The sequence below is a fragment of the Neomonachus schauinslandi genome, chromosome 13 (genome assembly GCF_002201575.2).
Source record: "Neomonachus schauinslandi chromosome 13, ASM220157v2, whole genome shotgun sequence".
NCBI lineage: Eukaryota > Metazoa > Chordata > Mammalia > Carnivora > Phocidae > Neomonachus > Neomonachus schauinslandi.
This window is the reverse complement of record NC_058415.1, coordinates 400,222-414,682: the sequence shown is the minus strand read 5'-3', so window position 1 is coordinate 414,682 and position 14,461 is coordinate 400,222. Positions and strand designations below refer to the sequence as shown.

The following is a 14,461-nucleotide window of genomic DNA, read 5'->3' as shown; positions in this document are numbered from 1 at the left end:
AAAATTTATATATTGTTAATAAAGTACACAGCATCACACTTCCATGTTTTCTTTCATTTGGGTTTGAATGTCATCATATCAGGTACATTTTCTTTGGAGCCTATGATATGGAATTATATTATTTTTTACTGATGTATAATTGATATAGAACATATTATTTTTAGGTATAAAACATAATGACTCAATATTTGTATATATTGCAAAATGTTCACAATAAATCTAGTTAACATTCATCACAATACATACTTACAAATTTTTTTAAAGATTTTATTTTTAAGTAATCTCAACACCCAACATGGGGCTTGAACTTAAAACCCCAAGATCAAGAGTCTCATGCTCCATTGAGTGAGAAGCAAGGCACCCCACAAATTTTTTGTTAAATGAAAACCTTTAAGATTTAACCACCTAGCAATTTTAAAATAGTTTAAGTATTAACTATAGTTGCCATGCTGTACATTAAATCCCCATGACTAATTTAAAACTAAAATTTTCTACCTTTTCACTCCCTTCACCAATTTTGCACACATCCCCAGCACCCTGCCTCTGGCAACCATGAATGTGATCTCTTTATCTTTGAGCTTTGTCATTTTTTATATTTTTGGCTTTTTTAGATTCTACATAAGTGAGATCATATAGTATTTGTCTTTTTCTAACTTATTTCACTTAGCAAAATAATCTTAAAGTCCATTTATGTTTTCACAAATGGCAAGATTTTATTCTTTTAAAGATGTATTTATTTATTTGAGAGAGAGAGAGCAAGCCCGCACAAGCTGGGGAGAGGGGCAGAGGAGAGGGAAAAGCAGGATCCCCAGCGGGGAGCCTGCCTTGGGGCTTGATCCCCTGGGATCATGACCTGAGCAGAAGGCAGACGTTTAACCGCCTGAGCCACCCAGGCACTCCTCATCTTTTTTATTAGATGAATAATATTCCAATACATACATCACAACTTTTTCTTATCCATTCATCTATGTATGGATACTTGGGTTGATTCCATATGTTGGCTATTGTAAATAATGATGTAATGAACATGAGGGCACAGATATCCTTTTCAGTGTTTTTGTTTCCTTCAGATGAATACCCAGAAGTGGAACTGCTGGATCACGTGGTAGTTCTATTTTTAATTTTTTTTTTTAAAGATTTTATTTATTTATTCATGAGAGACAGAGGGGGGGGGGGGCAGAGGGAGAAGCAGGCTCCCAAGGAGCAGGGAGACTGACATGGGGCTCGATCCCAGGACCCTGGGATCATGACCTGAGCCGAAGGCAGATGCTTAACCATCTGAGCCACCCAGGTGCCCTATTTTTAATTTCTGAAGGAACCTCCATACTCTTTTCTATACTGACTGCATGAATTTATATTTCCACCAACAGTACACAAGAATTCCCTTTCCATCCTGGCCAATACTTGTTATTTCTTGTCTTTTTGATAATCACCATCCTAACAGGTGCGAGGTGATTATTTCATTGTGGTATTTATTTCCACTCCCTGATTTTTTCGTGTTTTCACGTACCTCTTTGGCCATCTACATGTCTTCTTTGAAAAAATGTCTATTCAGATCCTCTACCCATTTTTAAATCAAATTGGTTATTCTGCAATTGAGTTATAGGAGTTCTTTATATACTTTGGATATCAACCCCATCAGATACATGACTTGGAAATATTTTCTCCCATTTCATAGGTTGAATTTTCATTCTGTTGATTTATTTTGCTGTAGAGAAATTTTTTAGTTTGATGTCCTACTTGTTGATTTTTGCTTTTGTTGTTTTGCTTTTGGTATCAAAAAAAAATCAGCACCAGGGTATGTCACGGAGCTTACCACCTATGCTTTCTCCTAGGATATTTATGGTTTCTGGTCTTACATTCAAGCCTTTAATCCATTTTGGGTTAATATTCGTGTATGTTGTAAGGCAGTGTTCCAATTTCATTCTTTTGCATGTGGCTAGCCAGGTTTCTGAACACCATTTAGTGAACAGTCCTTTCCCCATTGTATATTTTTGACGGTCATAAATTAATTTACTACATATGTGTGGGTTTATTTCTGGGTTCTCAATTCTATTTCATTAATCTTTTTATGCCAATACCATACTTTTCTGATTACTATAGCTTTGTAACACAACTTGAAGTCAGGAAGCACGATGCCTCCAGATTTGTTCTTTTCCAAGATTCCATTGGCTATTAGGAGTCTTCTGTGGTTCCATACCCATTTTAGAATTACATTTTCTATTTCTGTGAAAACTGCCATTAGATTTTTGATTGGGATTAGACCTGAATCTGTAGACTCCTTTCAATACCTTAGACATTTAAAAAATATTAATTCTTCCAATCCATGAGTACAGAATATCTTTCTATTTATTTGTGCCTTCTTCAATTTCTCTCATCAGTGTCTCATAGTTTTCAGTGTACAGGTCTTTGACCTCCTTGGTTATGTGTATCTCTAGGTATTTCATTCTTTTTGATGCAATTGTTTTTGTAATTTCTCTTCCTTATAGTTCATTATTAGTGTATAGAAACATAACAGATTTTTATATATTGATTTTGTATCTTGCAACTTTACTGAACTCACTTATTAGTTCTAATAATTTCTTGGTGGATTCTTTAGGGATTTCTATATAGAATACAATGTCATCTCCAAATAGTGACAGTTTTACTTCTTCCTTTCCAATGTGAGTTACTTTTATTTCGGTTTCTTCCCTAATTGCTCTGGCTAGGACTTCCAATACTATATTGAATAAAAGTGGCAAGGGTAAGCATCCCTGTCCTGTTCCTGATCTTAAAAGGAAAAGCTTTCATCTCTTCACCACTGAGTATGATGTGGGTTTCTCATACATGCCTTTATTATGTTGAGATATGCTCCCTCTATACCAACTTTCTTGGGAGTTTATATAAAAAGAGATGTTCAATTTTGTCAGATGCCTTTTCTGCATCTATTGAGATGATCACATGATTTTTATCCTTCATTTTGTTAATCTGGTAGATTGCAGTGATTGTTGCAATTGTTAAACCATCTTTGCACCTCTAGAATTAATCCCACTTATTCAAGTTGTATGATCCTCAATGTATTGTTGAATTCAGTTTGCTAATATTTTGTTGAGGGTTTCTGCATCTATGTTCATTTAGGATATTGGCATGTAATTTTCTTTTCTTGTGGTCCTTGTCTGGTTTTGATATCAGGGTAATGAAGGCCTCCTAAAATGAATTTATGAGCCTTCCCTCTTCTATTTTTTTTGTTAAGTATTAGAGAAAAATTGATATTAATTCTTCTTCGAATGTTTGGTAAAATTCACCAGTAAAGCTGTCTGGTCCTGGACTTTTGTTTGTTGGAAGGTTTTCAATTACGGATTTAATCTTCTTACTAGCAATCAGTCTCTTTAGATTATTTCTTCTTGGTTCAGTCTTGGAAGGTTGTAGGTTTATAGGATTTGATCCATTTCTACTAAGTTGTCCAATTTGTTGGCATAAATATAATTGTATTATTCTCTTATTATCCTTTCTATTTTTGTGATATCAGCTGTACACTCTTCTTTCACTTCTGATTTTGAGTTTCCGCTCTTTTTTCTTTTTTTTTTTTTTTTTTTAAAGATTTTATTTATTTATTTGATAGAGCGAGAGAGTACAAGCAGAGGGAACAGTAGAGGGAGAGGGAGAAGCAGGCTCCCTGCCAAGCAGGGAGCCGGATGTGGGGCTCGATCCCAGGACCCTGGGATCATGACCTGAGCCGAAGGCAGACGCTTAACCATCTGAGCCACCCAGGCACCCCCGCTCTTTTTTCTTAGTGAGTCTAGCTAAAGGTTTGCCTATTTTTGTTTATCTTTCAAAGAACCTGCTCTTGGTTTCATTTGTCTTTTCTACTGCCTTTTTAGACTCTATTTCAATTATTTCTGCTCTGAGCTTTGTTATTTCATTCCAACTTTGGGCTCCATTTGTTCTTATTTTCTAATTCATTGAGGTGTTAGGTTGTTTGAAATTTTTCTTGTTTCTTTAAGTACAAATTTATAGCTATGAACTTCCCTCTTAAGTTGCTCTTGCTGTATCCCATAACTTTGGTTAAGTTGTATTTTTATTTCCCCTTGTCTCAAGATATTTTATTATTTCTCATTTAATTTCTTCATTAACCTGTTCATTTTCTAAGTAACATGTTGTTTAATCTCCACACATCTTTGAAGTATCCAGTTTTGTTCTTGCAATTGTGGTCAGAAAAGATGCTTGCTATTAATCTTCTTAAACTGTCAAGACTTGTTTTATGACAGAACATACAATCTATCCTAGAGAATGTTTCGTGTGCATTTGAGAATGTATTCTGTTGTTTGTGAATGGAATGTTCTGTATGTATATGTTCAGTCCATCTGGTCTAACCTGTCATTTAAAGCCCACATTTCCTCACTGATTTTCTGTCCGGATCTATCCACTGATCTATCCACTGATGTAAGTGGGGTATTAGGGCCGCTACTGTTACTGTACTGCTGTCCATTTCTCACATTAGCTCTGTTAACATTTGCTATTTTTTAGGTGCTCCTGTTTTGGGTGCAAATATTTTTTTAGAAGATTTTATTTGAGAGAGAAAGAGAGAGAGAGAGAAAGCACAAGCAGAGGGAGTGGCAGGCAGAGGGAGAAGCAGGCTCCCCACTGAGCAGGGAGCCCGACGTGGGGCTCGATCCCAGGACCCTGGGATCATGACCTGAGCCAAAGGCAGATGCTTAATGACAGAGCCACCCAGGCGCCCTGGGTCTTGTTTTTTAATCCATTCAGCCACTCTACATCTTTTGATTAGATAATTTAGTCATTTTACATTTAAAGTAATTGTTAATAGATACGTACTTATTGTCATTTTGTTATTTTCTGGCTGCTCTGTAGTTTCTATGTTCCTTTCTCCTTCTCTTACTCTCTTCCTTTGTGCTTGACTTTCTTTTGTGGTATACTTAGATCCCTTTCCCATTATCCTTTCTGTATCTACTACAGGTTTCTAGTTTGTGATTACTTACACGTAACTTGCATTTATAACAGTCTATCAAGCTGGTAGCAACTTAAGTTTGAACACATAATAAAGCTCTGCATTTTTACTCTCCTTCCATGTAATTTTACATCTTTTTATCATGAGTATCCTTCAACTAATTACATATTTTTACTACTTTTGTTTTTTAACTTTCACACTAGCTTCGTAAGTGATTAACCTACTACTTTTACTATATATTTACCTTTACCAGATTTATACTTTCATGTTTCCATGCAGTAATAAGGGTCCTTTCTTTTCAGCTTAATGAAGTCCCTTTAACATTTCTTATTGAGGTCAGTTTAGTGTTGGTCAACTCTAGGTTTTGCTTGTCAGGAAAACTTTTATCTCTCCTTAAATTCTGAATAACTTTGTCAGAGAGAGTATTCGTGGTTGGAAATTGTTCTTTCAGCACTTTGTGCTACTCCTTTCTGGCCTGAAACATTTCAGTTGCAAAATCTGCTAAAAGTCTAATGGGGGGTTCCCTTGTATTTAACAAATTGCTTTTCTCTTGTTGCTTTTAAGATTCCTTCCTTGTTTTTTAACTTTTGACCCTTTAATTATAATGTGTCTTGGTCTCTTTTGGAACTCTCTGGGATTCCTGGATTCTTCACATAAATTTTCTGTCCCTTTCTCTTTCTTTCTTTTGAGATTCCTATAATGCCAAGGGTCAGTTGACTTGATCCTGTCCCATAAGTCCCTTAAGTTATCTTTCCTTTCTTCATTCTTATTTCTTTTTGCTTCTCTGATTGGGTCTGTTCCTCTGCCCTGTATTCAAGTTCACTGGATCCTTTCATGTATTTTGGTCCGCTATGGGAACCCCCTACTGTATTTTTCAGTGCAGTTTTTGTACTCAATTGTCACTTCTGTTTCAAATGCTCTTTTACCCCCTATTTATTTTTTGAAGTTCTCACTGTGTTTATCCATTCTTCTCCCAAGTCCAGTGAGCATCGTTATGACCATGACTTTGATCTCCTTTCAGGTAAATTATTATCTCCATTTCATCAAGGTTTTTTCTAAGGTTTTATCTTCTTCTTTAGTTTGGAATATAATTCCTCTGTTCTGCCCTAGCTCTTGATTGTCTCTCAAGTCGTTGTGATATTCAAGGACCCTATTTTATTTTTATTTTATTTATTTGTTTTTAAAAGACTTTATTTGAGAGAGAGAGTGAGCGAGAGAGAGAGAGAGAGAGAGGTCAGGGAGAAGCAGTCTCCCTGCTGAGCAGGGAGCCCGATGTGGGGCTTGATCCTGGGACCCTGGGATTATGACCTGAGCCGAAGGCAGATGCTTAGACTGAGCCACCCAGGGGCCCCATTTTTTTTTTTTCTTTTTAAGATTTACTTATTTTAGAGAGGGAGAGCGTGAGAGCATACCCGGGGGGGAACGGCAGAGGGAGAGGGACAAGCAGACAAGGAAACTGACACGGGGCCTGATCCCATAACTCTGAGATCATGACCTGAGCCAAAATGAAGAGTTGGATGCTCAAGTGACTGAGCCACACAGGCACCCCTATTTTTAACAGATCCCAGTAGTTGAGTAAGTGCCAAGACCAGATATTAATTAAAAATTTCCTTACTCTGGAATCACTTTGTTTTACTGGGTTTCAGGAAGAGTAGTTATGAAAACATTCTTAGCCATTTTCCCTACAAAGCAACATTGATCTGATTTATTTATACTGCATGGAGTGTGAATACTGACACATGTTAATTCTGATGTTCTTACAACACCAGACAGTAAAGCTAGAGAGCAGAACTGAATATTCTAACCACCTCTGAGAGTAACAGCTGTGCCAACATGGACAATCATTCAAACTCCCCTGATGTTATTTCCCTTTAAAATAAGGGGGTTGAGCTTAATAGTCTATATGGTCACTTACGGTTCTCACACTGTATTACTATGATTTTATTATAACAGTATTAAGGAAGATAGTTTTATTATTTAGGTTACTTTTTAATTATCTGGTGGTTAAACATCTCCCTCTAGTGGAAATTCCATTTTTAAAAAATGTTTAAGAACACAGAAGCTTGTTGTATCTTCACCTTCTTTTTCTATTAGTGAGCGACTATAAAAATCTGCTCAACATGTAAAATGGCAAAAGCATTTTAGAAGGCAATCTGGTACTATCAGAATTTACATGTACATCTCCTATGACCTAGTAATTCTACTACTCTTAAGGCATATTTACACAAGTAAAGCCTAGAATATGTGAGGATTTACCATTAAATAACTTTTTTTAAAATTCTCATCAGCTCATTACATTTGAATTCTAAGGAACAAAGAACTATAGACAGTCCCTTGTTTACTGCTTCTCCAAGAAAGCCCATGAGTCCCACGTATGACATTCCTAAAAATCTTCCTTATTCGAGAGTTGATTGTTTGCAACATCTTACTGAGCAGTCTGGTGCTCAAGAAAAATCATAAATTTGGAAAGTCACAGAGAAAAACCAAGTGTTCTTAACTCTCCCAGGGACAGTCTGCAGCAAATTAAGTAAAACTGAACAGTTCAAAGATTCCTACTATTTTGAAATGTGAAAAATAACAACTTACATGTCTTTAGAGATTCAACAGTTACTGTGTTCTTTGTCTATCAAAGAATATCAACTGTTCCTCTCCTTAGATTTTTTTCCCCTGCATCCCCCAAAGCATATGAGACAGGAACGACTGGTAGTTCTCAATACATGTACTTCTTTCTTGCACCAATTTTTCACTGGTCTCATGGCCATGCATAATGAAGACTGAATTGCCAGCCTCCCTTGCAGGACGTTATTGGCCAATAGAATGTAGGTGAAATGATGGATGTTACAACTTGTAGAAAGTATCCTTCAAGAGAAAAGCTAAGCCCTTGATTGCCCATTCCTCCTTCCCGATGCCTGAAGTGCTCAACTGATCATCACCCCAGGATTTGGAAGTCACATGGGTAACGGCAGAGCCTGATATTCATAAGGTCACCATACTAGCTCTTGAAAACTTACCTTGCAATTTTAAGCAAAAACAAACAAAAACAAAATTTTGTTTAAGCAATAGAGAAACTTCTAGTACTTCTAATACTTCGATCTACCTTTAAGTTTTCTGTCATACGCAGCTCAACTAATTCTCACTTATTCAGCATGTGAGATAATAGCATACCTTTAAGCCATTCCTAAATGGTCACAAAATTTTCAATCCTGCTTTGGTGGCATGGGATCATAATATTAAGCTCAATATACTACTGATAACAACATTCGCTCTGGGCTGGTGCCCCCACTGTGCAGTAGAGGGCAGGGAACACGGCTACTGTGGCAAGGCCCACGTGGCTTCGGTCCTGTCTGTACTGCCTCACACAGCCACACGGGACCAGCACGCCAAACCACTAGGGAGCCGCCCAGTGCCAGTTCATGCAGACAACGCCTCGGGTAAGGCGGCAGCCATTCTTCAGAAGCATATCATGGTATAAAACATATCCCCAAACTGTGCTATCATCCTCGATCTGATTCATAATGGAATCAAACTACCACTGGTGTTTGCCTTCAGAGGCTTAAGTTGACCAAAATATGCAACTTAAACAAAATGAAGTTAAAAAACTGCAGTCTATTTTATCTCTTAGGCCACAGTCCCCCTAATGAACAGGCCAATCAATCTCTGGGGACAACCCATTCTGGAATGTACAGCTCCACTGAGCAGATGGTTCAGCTCAGCTTCAAAGGACTAACCTCTTTTCAGTTGGACTTATGGATAAGCCTCCCAAGGATGAGCCTAGCTCTGCCAACAGTCTAGCTACTCTCCAGATAACCCTTGAAATGACCGTGTAAAAGATAAGCACCAATAGCAGAAATAGCATATAGAACCCCAAGGCTACTAGGATGCTCCTGAGCAGTTTCCTGGGCAATGTATACACTGCTACTACAAATGTTCTCAGACATGGAGATGGACCTTGGGCCTGACTCCACCAACCTGACATGCACTATAGGCCTGGCCTATTAATGGAGGCCAGGACGCAGGTATGTATGTGGTATATCACCACTCTGAATTTAAGATCACATTAGCCCCAAAGAGAAAAAATTCAGTTGGAATGACTATGCCACCTTTTGTAATGGGACAACATCCAGGAGTTCCTGAGCCACCCAAAAGAGAAGCATGGGTCCTGACACAGACTATCCCAAATGAGACCAATCCATTTGTATCCACATTCTTTTTTAGTCTTCGGCAGATGATCTTTGAGGTCATGCAGAACAATAATTTCACCTTGTGACCCTGCACAGTCCCAAGGCCTGGCGACAACCTGGAAATGTTTACCTCCCCTAAGGCCACTCATCATCCATGCCCTGTGTCAGATCCTGCTCAATCAGCCTTGGCAATGATACACTCCGAATACTCTTAGTCATCTCAACAGTGTCAAAGGGGGAATACTCTGAGGTGGGAGCAACCTGGGAGCTCTGTCATCAGATGAGGGGCCTAGACATCCCATAGCCCCTCTCAGTCTGCCAGGGCCAGTGGCAGCAACCATGGATATGGACTGCAAAGAGTTCTCAAGAAGCAAAACCTCTAGCTCAGATAGCTGGAAGCAGGCACTCTTGACTAGTTGGGGTGGCCATCTGACACCTTAAGGAGGCAGGGTCCTGATTATCTAACATCAATCCTTGTTCTATACAAAATGGGAAAACTTAGGGCTATTTTTGTGGTTGAGGACAAGGATGAGGAATTCTGGTACATGACTATGAATATAAGCAAGCATCATGTCCATAGGACTTGGGTTATGACAACTGGTCTACATCTGCTTGGGTTAGCCTGCCCGCCCTTCCCTGTGAGTCTCCTTTACACATACTTCTCATAGGCCCAGTTCACAAAACCAACTGGTTAAACTGTTTTCTCCTATCAAAGTTTGTGTCTAGGCCAAGTCAATTCTTGAAATTATGCCTGGATCCCACTCTTCTTGGAGCCATACTTTGAAGGTTTCTGACCTTGTTCTGCCCAACCCTGGCCATATGCTGCACATTATCATTCTGTCTGCTTCCTGATTTTATGCAAAGTCTTAGCCAGAAGTATCTTCCTCCTGCGTTGTGTCTTAGCAGTCCAGTGTAACTTGCTGGAGTAACCACAACCCACCTTGGAGTCTAAGCCGCCAGCCCTGAACAGTCTTCAGATGGCTGTGGTTCCAAATGACCACAATCTCATGAAAGGCCCTAAACAAGAACAGCAAATTCAGCTGCTCCCAAATCCCTGATCCACAGAAAATGGGTGAGATAAACATTTTGTTGTTGTTTTAAGCCATTAAATTTTAGGAAAATTTGTTAAGCATAAATAATACATGGCTGGCATATCAGCAGACCACTGAGGGCATCCAGGACTCTTCCCATGACCTCGGGGCTTGCTCTGAGAGACGAGGATAAACTTGCTATCTGCCTTCCAGTAAAGCACCTAGATCCTCAGCAATAACCCTCTCACATGCAGTTGCCAGGATGGTTATACTGTAAAAATGGTATCACTTTGTACAAGCGTACTACAAGAGGACCCTGGCTTCCTCAGCTCAGCCACTGCTGAAGGCTGGGGGGTGGAAGCTGCTTAATCACAGTAGAACCTCCATTACCACAACATACTCCATTTACCTGGATTTCCAGAATCTGAAATTCAAGTTGAAATGTAATCATGTGGCAATTTCCTGATAATCTGTGTCTCTGTAGAACTTTCATTATACCTGTAAATCAGAAAAAATATTGTACTGCAAATAAGTTTCCTTCAGATACCTATTATTTAACTTTGTGTGAACATTTATAATACATGTGGGTATATGTGGGAGAGTTTATGTTAGTATTTACATTACAAATATCTAGAAGAATGTGCAACAAATTGATTTACCTCTGCAAAGTTGGATTAAAGGTAACTTATACTTTCTATTTCTTAATTATACTAAAGATTATAGTAAGACATGCTAGTATAGGGTGCCTGGGTGGCTCAGTTGGTTAAGCGTCCAACTCTTGATTTCAGATCGGGTCATGATCTCAGGGTCGTGAGATCGAGCCCTGCATTGGGCTCTGCCCTGAGCACAGAGCCTGCTTAAGATTCTCTCTCCCTCCCCTTTTGCCCCTCTCCCCATTTGAGTTCTCGCTCCAAAAAAGAAAGAAAGGAGGAGGACAGGAAAGGGGAAAGGAAAAAGGAAAGGAAAGGAAAGGAAGGAGCTACTATAACCCTACACAAGTTTGAATCATAAATGTTCGACGGAGTTTTCTTCCAACATTATCTGACTCTAGTTAAAAACATTAAATTGAATCCACCTATTTACTTGTTATCTTTCAAAATTTTATACTTCAATGCATAAAATGCCATATTCTTAAGTACACAATATTTTTTAACATGTTTCCCATGTAACTACAACTGAGATAAAAATATAGAAATTTTAAAATACACTATAAAGTTCTCTCATGCCCTTCTTGAGGCTATATACTACCTGCCCAAGAGATAACCACTATTGACTTTGCTATCAAAGGTATTTTTTAAAAGAGCACAACTTTACAAGAATAAAAGAAGAAAAAGGAGAGTAACTTCGTTTGGAAGGTGGAAATAAGATGGATGAGCTAGATATTACACAGAAAAAGAACTAATCTGGCAGACCCAGGAAAATTAAAACCTAAGCCAGCAATGGGGGAAGCTCAGTATTAAGCCCATTCAAAAGCATTCTGAGGGGCAGCTGGGTGACTCAGTCAGTGAAGCGTCTGCCTACGGCTCAGGTCATGATGCCAGAGTCATGAGATCAAGCCCCACATCAGGCTCCCTGCTGAGCAGGAAGTCTGCTTCTCTCTCTCCCTCTGCCCCTCCCCCTGCTCGTGCGTGCTCTCTCTGATCAACAAGTAAAATCTTTAAAAAATAAAAAAACCACATTCTGAATAGGCAGCACCAAGTACTTCTGCAGATGAGGTCAACTTAGGAAGACTCAAAGTGGGAAGACTAAGATTTCTGCACTAGCAGACTTAAAACTGGCCTAAGCTCACTCTCCCATCCTCTCTGTATTCCATCTCTTCCTTTCAAGTATCTGTAGTGCCTAAAGTCTGTCACCCATTTCTGTTTGTATTTCAGACTTCCACTGAGGTGAACTACCCAAGACCCTCTGAAGATCAACTCACTATCATGCCAGTCATGAGGGTTATGTCAGTGGAAAAGTCAGGAAGCAATTCCAAAAGTGACTCCTTTTTCTTTTTCTTTTTTTAAGATTTTATATATTTGAGAGAGAGTGAGTACAAGTGCGGGGGGGAGGGGGCAGAAGGAGAAGCAGGCTCCCCACCGAGCAAGGAGCCTGACGTGGGGCTCAATCCCAGAACCCCGGGATCACGACCTTAGCTGAAAGCAGATGCTTAACCAACTGAGCCACCCTGGCATCCCAAAAGTGATTCCTTCTTTAAGGAATGATACTCTTGTCCAAAGTTCCCAAATTCCAATGCACAGCTGATAGCTTCCCTTTATAAGTTATCACATCACAGACCCTTGGCAATAAAACTTAAGTCACTGGGACCAGAAACCTTCCTCTTGAAAATGGTCCAGCACCTGAAACATTTATCTTGGCACAGGCCATGTTTGGTAGGAGAACACTGTAGATGAGGCAGCTTTCAGGTCAGTAGTGAACAACTCTTAAGATTTACAAATCAAGGGTGCTGTTGTTCTTTCAATCACTTGTGTCTGTTACTTGTATTAAGATACTTAATGGCAAAGTCTGTGTCTTCCTTAATACCTATCTCAGACAGCTTTAAGAGTATTATGCACACTGTGATGTTCAAGGTACCTGACAAAACAAGTTTACCACAACCACATAGTCATATAGTTGTCATATAGTTACGTTACAGAATTTTATTTTTTAAGATTTATTTTTAGAGAGAGAGAACCCATGGGGGGGGGGCAGAGCAGAGGGGGAGAGAGAGAATCCTGAACAGACACCCCAGTGAGCATGGAGCCCAACACAGGCCTCGATCCCACAACCCTGAGACCATGACCTGAGGTGAAATCAAGAGTCGAACACTTAACCAACTGAGCAGCCCAGGTGCCCCTACCTTGTAGAATTTTAATTCAATGCCATGACAACCAATTTCTTATGCATAATAAGGAAAGCTTCAACATCACTTCTAAATTAAAATTAATGCTTACTCTTTTCTTTCTTCTCAGTGTTTGTAAGGTCCTCTGTCTTCATGGAGTAATTTCTTACACTGATGCCGGTAAGTGTGCTTAGAAAAAGAAGTTCTGATTCTAAATGTCCAAGATGACTTCTCAGATCTTTTGAAGAGGCCCATCCTTCAGAATCTGATTGATACATTTCTCGAAGTGATTTTCTAAAAAGCAAATATAACAAATAATTACTCCAATGAAGAAACCACTAACAAGTGTTTTATCTAATAACTACAAATTTCTTAAACCATTTCCATTTTGTCTTTCTTACTTTCTTCCCATGAAAACTGCCTGATTGTTCTCAAAACCAGAGTGGCTACTAACATTGTAATTTTTAATCTCAAATGAACACAAAGCTAACTAAATTATACTATTATATTTCTACCTATTACAAACAATTGTACAATAAATTACAACAAGAGTATGATGCAACACCAAAGTGTCTTTTGGAGAGGGGGGTGGAGGGATGCGTTAGCCTGGTGACGGGTATTAAAGAGGGCACATACTGAATGGAGCACTGGGTGTTATTCGCAAACAATGAATCATGGAACACTACATCAATAAATAAGTTAACTAATTAAAAAAATAAAATGTCTTTTTAAGGTGGAATCTTTAAAATATTCCAAACTAAATGTCTGATATCCCAAGTCATCTCAAGTTATTTTTTTAAGTAGGCTCCATGCCCAGTGTGGAGCTCAACATGGGGCTTGAACTCAAGACCCTGAGATCAAGACCTGAACCAAAATCAAAAGTCAGACGCTCAACCGACTGAGCCACCCAGACAATCCTTAACTCTAACCTCTAAAACAAGTAAAGTTATCACAGAACATTTAATAGTAAGAGTCGCACGAAATCTAATACAGGGAATAAAATTCCAAAGGATTAAGAAATAGCAAACCAAAAAAATCACTTGACTAGTTTTACTGCGAACTTGCTTTATTGCGGGGGTCTGGAACTGAACTCACAATATTTCTGAGTTATGCTTGTATCTGGCAAAAGTGTCCTTAAAAAGTGAGGAAGAAATTAAGACATTTCCAAATAAATAAAAACCAAGGGATTTTGTTACCACTAGACCTATCAGACAAGAAACATTCAAGAGAGTCCTGTAAGATAAAAGCACACTAGACTAACTTGACACCATATGAAGAAGTAAAGATCTCGACATAATACAGGGGCAATTGCAAAATCTAGTATTCTTTTTTTTTTTTTTAAAGATTTTATTTATTTATTTGACAGAGAGATACATAGCGAGAGAAGGAATACAAGCAGGGGGAGTGGGAGAGGGAGAAGCAGGCTTCCCGTGGAGCAGGGAACCCGATGTGGGGCTCGATCCCAGGACCCCGGGATCAT

At 38.8% G+C, this 14,461-nt stretch overlaps 1 protein-coding gene across 1 annotated transcript in view; it reads right to left on the bottom strand.

The window, feature by feature from the left end:
* Window positions 1–14,461, bottom strand: part of LOC110584356 (centromere protein P) — a 241,534-nt gene that overhangs the window by 205,479 nt on the left and 21,594 nt on the right. The window contains exons 2-3 of the mRNA XM_044920666.1: window positions 13,094–13,275; window positions 10,570–10,658 (exon numbers count right to left, since the gene is read on the bottom strand). Of these exons, the coding sequence (XP_044776601.1) occupies window positions 10,570–10,658; window positions 13,094–13,275 (271 nt within the window). The remainder of the gene's footprint in view (window positions 1–10,569; window positions 10,659–13,093; window positions 13,276–14,461) is intronic.